The sequence below is a fragment of the Thamnophis sirtalis genome, unplaced genomic scaffold (assembly GCF_051295495.1).
Source record: "Thamnophis sirtalis isolate CommonGarterSnake01/CBP01778 unplaced genomic scaffold, rThaSir2_p1.2 scaffold_4, whole genome shotgun sequence".
NCBI lineage: Eukaryota > Metazoa > Chordata > Lepidosauria > Squamata > Natricidae > Thamnophis > Thamnophis sirtalis.
The window spans coordinates 3669745-3677244 of NW_028261384.1; the positions used below are offsets into that span (position 1 = coordinate 3669745).

At 46.5% G+C, this 7500-nt stretch overlaps 1 protein-coding gene across 1 annotated transcript in view; it reads left to right on the forward strand.

The window, feature by feature from the left end:
- The window catches only part of GHRHR (growth hormone releasing hormone receptor), a 42358-nt gene that overhangs the window by 6110 nt on the left and 28748 nt on the right, over positions 1–7500 (forward strand). Inside the window, exon 3 of the mRNA XM_087712227.1 lies at positions 1108–1215. Coding sequence (XP_087568353.1) covers positions 1108–1215 — 108 coding nt within the window. The remainder of the gene's footprint in view (positions 1–1107; positions 1216–7500) is intronic.

Here is a 7500-nt window from a genome sequence, read left to right on the forward strand (position 1 = left end):
TTCTTGCAGATGTTTCAGGACCCAACTAGGGAACATCATTAGTGCTAGAGGAGGAAGAGGAGGAGGAGGAGGAGGAGGAGGGAGAGGGAGAGGAAGAGAAGTAGGAGAAGGAGGAGGAGGAGGAAGAAGATGAGGAAGAGGAGGAGGAGGAGGAGGGAGAGGAAGAGAAGGAGCAAGAGGAGGAGGAGGAAGAAGAAGAGGAGGTGGAGGAGGAGGAGGAGGAGGAGGGAGAGGAAGAGAAGGAGGAGAAGGAGGAGGAGGAAGAAGATGAGGAAGAGGAGGAGGAGGAGGGAGAGGAAGAGAAGGAGGAGGAGGAGGAGGGAGAGGAAGAGGAGGAGGAAGAGGAGGAGGAGGAAGAAGAGGAGGAGGAGGAGGAGGAAGAGGGAGAGGAAGAGAAGGAGGAAGAAGAGGAGGAGGAGGAAGAAGATGAGGAAGAGGAGGAAGAGGAGGAGGAGGGGGGAGAGGAAGAGAAGGAGGAGGAGGAGGAGGGTGGGTTCCTGGTTGTTCTCTGAGCTTTTCTTGCAGATGTTTCAGGACCCAACTAGGGAACATCATCAGTGCTAGAGGAGGAGGAGGAGGAGGAGGAGGAGGAGGAGGAGGAGGAGGAGGAGGAGGAGGAGGAGGAGGAGGAGGAGGAGGAGGAGGAGGAGGAGGAGGAGGAGTGTGGGTTCCTGGGTGTTCTCTGAGCTTAGTGGTTTTCTTGCAGACGTTTCAAGACCCAACTTGGGAACAGCATCAGTGCTAGAGGAGGAGGAGGAGGAGGAGGAGGAGGAGGAGGAGGAGGAGGAGGAGGAGGAGGAGGAGGAGGAGGAGGAGGAGGAGGAGGAGGAGGAGGAGGAGGAGGAGGAGTGTGGGTTCCTGGGTGTTCTCTGAGCTTAGTGGTTTTCTTGCAGACGTTTCAAGACCCAACTTGGGAACAACATCAGGGCTAGAAGGGAGAGGGGTTTGCAGGGGAGGAATTTGGAGTCTAACCCTAAAGGGTATTTTCCACTCATTATCTAGGGCAATTTCAAAGTTCATTCAATGGGCTGGTGAACTTTGGGGTCTTAGGATATTGGGGATTTTCCTTTTCTTTTTTAAAAAAATGATTTTTCCTCCATTTGCAAGGTTGTAAAAGAATTTGGGATCGGCTTCTCTGTTGGCCAGATGCAAATCCCGGAGAGTCATTTTCCTTCCACTGCCCAGACATCATTTTCCACTTCACAAAGCAATCAGGTGAGAAACACTTTCTTACTTCCTTCTTCTGCCTTCCTTCCACTTCTCTCTTCCTTTCCTTCCTTCCTTCCTTCCTTCCTTCCCCTCCATTCATTCATTCATTCATGCCTTCCTCTATCCCTCCCTCCTTCCCTCCATTCATTCATTCATCTCATTCATTTGTTCATTCATTCCTGTCATATCTTCCCGCCCTCCCTCGCTCCTGATCCTCCCTCCCTTCATTCATGCCTTCTTCTGTCCCTCCCTCCCTCCCTCCATTCATTCATTCCTCTGTCCATTCCCTCCCTCCCTCCAGTCATTCATTTCTTGGCTCCCTCCCTTTCTTTCCTTCCTTCCATCCTCCCTCCCTACTTTTTCCTTCCTTCCGTCCTTCCTTCCTTCCATCCTCCCTCCCTTTTCCTTCCTTCCATCCTTCCTTCCATCCTCCCTCCCTCCCTCCCTTCCACCCTCCCTCCCTTTTCCTTCCTTCCGTCCGTCCTTCCTTCCTTCTCCCTACTTTTTCCTTCCTTCCATCCTCCCATCCTCCCTTTTCTGTCCTTCCTTCCTTCCATCCTCCCTCCCTCCCTCCCTTTTCCTTCCTTCCTTCCATCCTCTCCCTCCTTTTTCTTTCCTTCCTTCCATTCTCCCTCCTCTTCCTTCCTTCCTTCTCCTTCCTTCCTTCTTTCCCTCCATCCTCCCTCCCTTTTCCTTCCTTCCTTGTTTTGGTTCATTTTGGCTTTGATCCAAACTCATATTTTCTAGTCTTTGACATTTGTTTCATTAGCACTTCTTAGTCCTCAACTTACAACCACAAATTAGCCCAACACTTTTGTTGCTAATCAAGATAGTTGTGAAGTGAATTTTGTCCCATTTAATCAGGACCGTTGCTCCTTGCCATCGCAATTGTTAAGATAGTCACACCGTCGTAAAGTGAATCTGACTTCCCCATTGACTTTGCTGGTCAGAAGGTCGCAAAAGAATCATGTGACCCCAGGACACTGCATCTGTCATAAATACGAGTCAGTTTCCAGCATCTGAATTTTGATCATGTGAACACGGAGATGCTGCAACAGTCATAAATGTGAAAAATGGTCATTGCTGTCCTAACTTCAAGGAGTCTCTAAATGAATGGTTGTAAGTCGGGGACTAACTGTATATGCTTCATGGAAAAGCATGCCTTAGTTTTCACACTTTTTTGTTGGAATGAATTGTGCTTACAGGTAATCCTCAACTTATGACTTCAACTTGTCATAACTTCCTATGCAAGACAATTATTAAGTTAGCTCTGGCTGCTTTTGCAAACCTTCTTTTTGCCACCGCTGTCAAGTGAACCAATGCAATTCTTAACTGAATTAAATATGTCATTAAGCGAATCCGGCCTCCTTCACTGTCTTTGCCTGTGGGAAGGTTGCAGATGGTGATCACGTGGGAAACTGCAACCATCCCATAAATGCACGCCTGTTGCTAAGCACCCGGATTTTGATCAAATGACTGTGGGAAAGGTTCGAAGTGTGAGGAGTGGCCGTAAGTCACCTTTTCAGTGATGTCGTAACTTCAAACGATCCTTAAATGAATGGTTGTAAGTCGAGGACCACCTGTGGTTAGTTTTCACACCTCACAACAACCCACACAGTCACTATATGGGCGCATATATGCGTGTCACACTCCAAACAGACCGGGCAAGGGTAAAAATTAAATTTTGTTCTTTACACACATTTAAACTCGGCGGGATTAGACTAAAACCTTGATTTCCACCTCAGCCGAACGGGATTTTTGGTTTCAACAGATAAATCTTCATCTCCCCATAATAGACACCGTCTCTTCTCTTTCTAAAGTGGGTCAATTAGCATAATTGCTGTCATTTGACGAAACTGATGTATGTAATTGACATAATTAGGCAGTTGGGGTAAATTTACACCACTAGTGTCATTCGCACTTGACAAGTGACGTGAATTTCGACATAGGACACCAATTACGTAATTACCGAGATAAATAAACTGACCCCAATGGCAGAGGTTCACACAAACGGTATAATTCTGGCAATTATGCGCATTTGGGTTTAATGAACATCCTCTTAGTTATTGATTTATTAGAATTGTTTGCCACCTATCTCATGTCGAGGTGATGCTGGGCACCTTATGAAGGAGCCTAATAAATAAATTCTCTGGCCTTTGGGCTGTCAAATCTAGAATATAAAATAACAGAGTTGTTCCCAGGTACTGTATCACGTATCACTTTGATTACAAATTAGTATAAAATAATAGGGAGAGGATTTAGAGGACCATGGTCAAAATTTAGTGTTGGGGGTGTGTGAGGACAGGGACTGATATTTAAATCACAGTCAAGGTGTGATCCTTAATGGAACTATGTTAATATGGAGGCAAGTATGCAGGGGTAGGATTCAGCCAGTTTGGACCGGTTCAGGCAAACTGGATGCTAATTTTCTATCTGGTTCGCTGAACCGGTAGTTGGAAGGACTGGCTGGCCACGCCCGCCCCACCCCATCCCTCCCAGAATTCTCCATACGGCCCATTCATCATGCCAGATAAGTGGAGGGTCTACGCGGAGGCTCTGGGAGGGTGAAAAATGGGCCTCCTGTAAGTTTCCGGCCTCCAGAGGGCCTCCAAAACCTGGGGGAGGCTATTTTTACCCTCCCAGAGGCTCGAGGAAAGCCACCCCATGGTGCAGGAGGCCGAATAGGCCACACCCACCATGGCCACACCCACCCAGCAACTGGGCAGAGAACCGGTTGCTAATTTTTTTCAATCCCACCCCTGGAAGCAATGTTCGCTCTAAGCCGCGCGCCTGCGCGGCCGCGCACATAACAAGAAAACACCGCGCAGAAGTTTCAAACTGCAGCGCAGTGTTTCCTTAAATGTGACTGAAAATATCCCCCCACTCCCTCCCTCCTCTCTCTGCACCGAACTCTCTCCTCCGTCTGATGATTAGTGGAATCAAGGAAGACTCTGCCCAGAGACCGATGACGCTGCAGAAGGGAGAATTCCCATTGGCTACTTTTCCGCACACACTGAAAAAAAAATTAGAGGGAACATTGCCTGGAAGTATGCAGTGGGGAACCCCCGAGGCTTAGACCCAGGGCTCATCCGATTGGCAGATAACACCAAGTTGGCAGGAGTAGCCAACACTCCAGAGGACAAGCTCAAGATCCAGACGATGTCAGTCAGTATATAAGAATTTATGAACCGGAGTAGCCAGTTCAAGCAACAAGTCAGCCAATGGGAACTCTTTGGTGACTGAGACGCAGGATTTGTTGTGAGCCATGTGAGATGGCTTGGAGCCTGGGCGTGGCTTAGCTTAAGTGTTCTATGTATATAAGAGTTCTTTGTCTTTGCTTGATTGCTTGGTCCCTGCTTCTACTTCTTGTCCTGTTACTTGCTACGTCTTCTCTCTACCATGTTGCAAGCCGAGATGGGTTCCTACCAGTTCAGACCGGTTCGCCCGAATAGGTAGTAACTCAGCTGGACACGTTACTTTACCGGTTCTATCCTGGGCACCACCATTTTTATTTTCTGTCCTGAACACGGGCAGAACAATCTTCATTGGAAAAAATGTATCCCCCCCTTTTTTTAGGGTGTGTGCATGCGCAGGCCTTTTTTAAGTTCAAATGCACACATGTGCAAAGTCTGCATCTGGTGAGCAAAACACCTGTGCGCGTGCAAAAAAAAATTTGGTGCCAAACCGATAGTAATGCCGGCATGAACCCACCTCTGGTTGCAAGGGCTGCATGGGTATTATATAGGTAGTACCTGGTTCAGTAGTAGCAACTGGTTGAGTAGTAGCTCTTGGAGTCTTAGTAGATGTTCGTTTGAATGGGAGCCAGCTGTGTGTGGCAGCTGCCGAAAAGGCCAATGCAACCCTAGGCTGCATTAAGAGAGGGATACAATCAAGATCGCATGAAGCACTAGTACCGCTTTATAAAGCCTTAGTAATTATGATTATTTTCCATCCATTGCTCCTTGCCCTGCCTTCTGGTGCTTTGGAAAATAAATTGACTGCCCTCCTTTTCGTAGCAGTCTCTCAAATACTGCTATCATGTTCACCTGTGGCCTGTTTCCAATGCCAGGAAATTTCTCCTTAGTTCTAGGTTGATTTCCGATTAGTTTCCATCTGTTGCTTCTAGTCCTGCCTTCAAGTCTTTGGAGAATAGGTTGCCCCCACCTTTCTTTGTGGCAGCCCCCCAAATATTGTAAGACTGCTCTCGTGTCACCCTTAGTCCCCCTTTTCATTCAACTATAGTCACCCCCAATTCCTGCAACCATTCTTCGCGTGTTTTGAGTCTTCAGGCCTTTATTCATCTCAGTTGCCCTTCTCTGCCCTTGTTCTAGAGTCTCAACATCTCTGTTGTAATGCGGTGACCAAAACTGGATGCAGTACTCTAGGCGTGGCCTTACTAAGGCTTTATAGAGTGTTATCAGTACCTCACTTGATCTTGATTGAATCCCTCTGTTAATGCAACTGAGGATTGCATTGGCTCTTTTTGGCTGCCGCTGCACACTGATAGCTCAAGTTTAAGTAATCATCTAAAGCAGTGGTCTCCAACCTTGGCAACTTTAAGACCTGTGGACTTCCAGCTATTCCATCTCTTAGCCTGGCGGGTGAAATTATACGCCCCTCAGAGAGGGTTCGCAATCTGGTAGTCCTCCTGGATCCGCAGCTGACACTAGAACATCATTTGACGGCTGTGACCAGGGGAGCCTTTGTCCAGGTTCGCCTGGTGCACCAATTGCGGCCCTACCTGGACCGGGAGGCCCTTCGGATAGTCACTCACGCCCTCGTCACCTCAAGACTGGACTACTGTAACGCGCTCTACATGGGGCTGCCCTGAAGAGTGTTCAAAGACTTCAGCTAGTCCAGAATGCAGCCGCGCGAGCGATTGTGGGTGCACCTAGGTACACCCACGTTACACCTATCCTCCGCGAGCTGCACTGGCTTCCCATTGGTCTCCGGACACACTTCAAGGTGCTGGTCGTTACTTTTAAAGCCCTACATGGTATCGGACCTGGCTACCTGAGAGAGGCCGCCTCCTGCCAGTTACCTCCCTGAGACCTATTAGATCGCACAGACTAGGCCTCCTCCGGATTCCATCTGCCGGCCAATGTCGGCTGGTGACCCCCTGGGGGAGGGCCTTCTCTGTTGCTGCTCCGGCCCTCTGGAACGATCTCCCCGTTGAGATCCAGACCCCCACTACCCTTCCGGCCTTCCGCAAAGCAACCAAGACCTGGCTGTTCCGGCAGGCCTGGGGCTGTTGAATTATCCAGCCCCATGTTTTATATCTATATCTATATCTATATCTATATCTATATCTATATCTATATCTATATCTATATCTATATCTCTCTCTCTCTCTCTCTTCTCTCTCTCTCTCTCTCTCTCTCTCCTCTCTCTCTCTCTCTCTATATATATATATATATATATATATATATATATATATATATATATATATATATATATATATATATATATATATATATATATATATATATATATATCCATATATATAGATGAATTATCAGTGAAGCCAGGGTGAAAGGTATCTATTAGATTTTTACAACCCCTGGTAAGCCCCAATTATGGGAGGAAGCTAACTGCTTCCATCATCTGTCAATCGGCTCGTCACAAGAGTCCATCACGACAGAAACCCAACATTTTTACTGTTGCCTTTGTTATATTTGTGTTTTTTTATTTGGCTAAGATCTCTGCCTAGTGTGCCTAGTATGTCATATAGCCCAGGTTCAAATCCCAGTAAGGGTATGGCTAGCTGATGAGAGCTAAATAGCTTGAAATAGATCTATACTAGTCTCCCTTTATTTATTTATCAGCACAAATAAACACACACACACACACACACACACACACACACACACACACACACACACACACACACACACACACACATATATATATATATATATATATATATATATATATATATATATATATATATATCCCTTTCCCTTCTTATTTGTAAGCCACCCTGAGTCTTCCAAGAGTGGGCAGCATACAAGTTAAATAAATAAATAAATAAATAACTCTTGGTTAAAGTCCGCAGGTCTTAAAGTTGCCAAGGTTGGAGACCACTGGTCTAAAGTACCCAGACTATTAAATGGAAAAGGGGGGAGAAGGCGAAAACAGAAAAGAAAATATTAAATATATAAGTATATATTCAAGAGCGAGATATAAAGTGGGGGGAAACATAACTAGGGTAGACTAGCGAAGGTAAGGGAATAAGAAGTGATGCTCAATTATATTTGGGTTGGCGGAAATACCATCCCAAGGAAACATAAG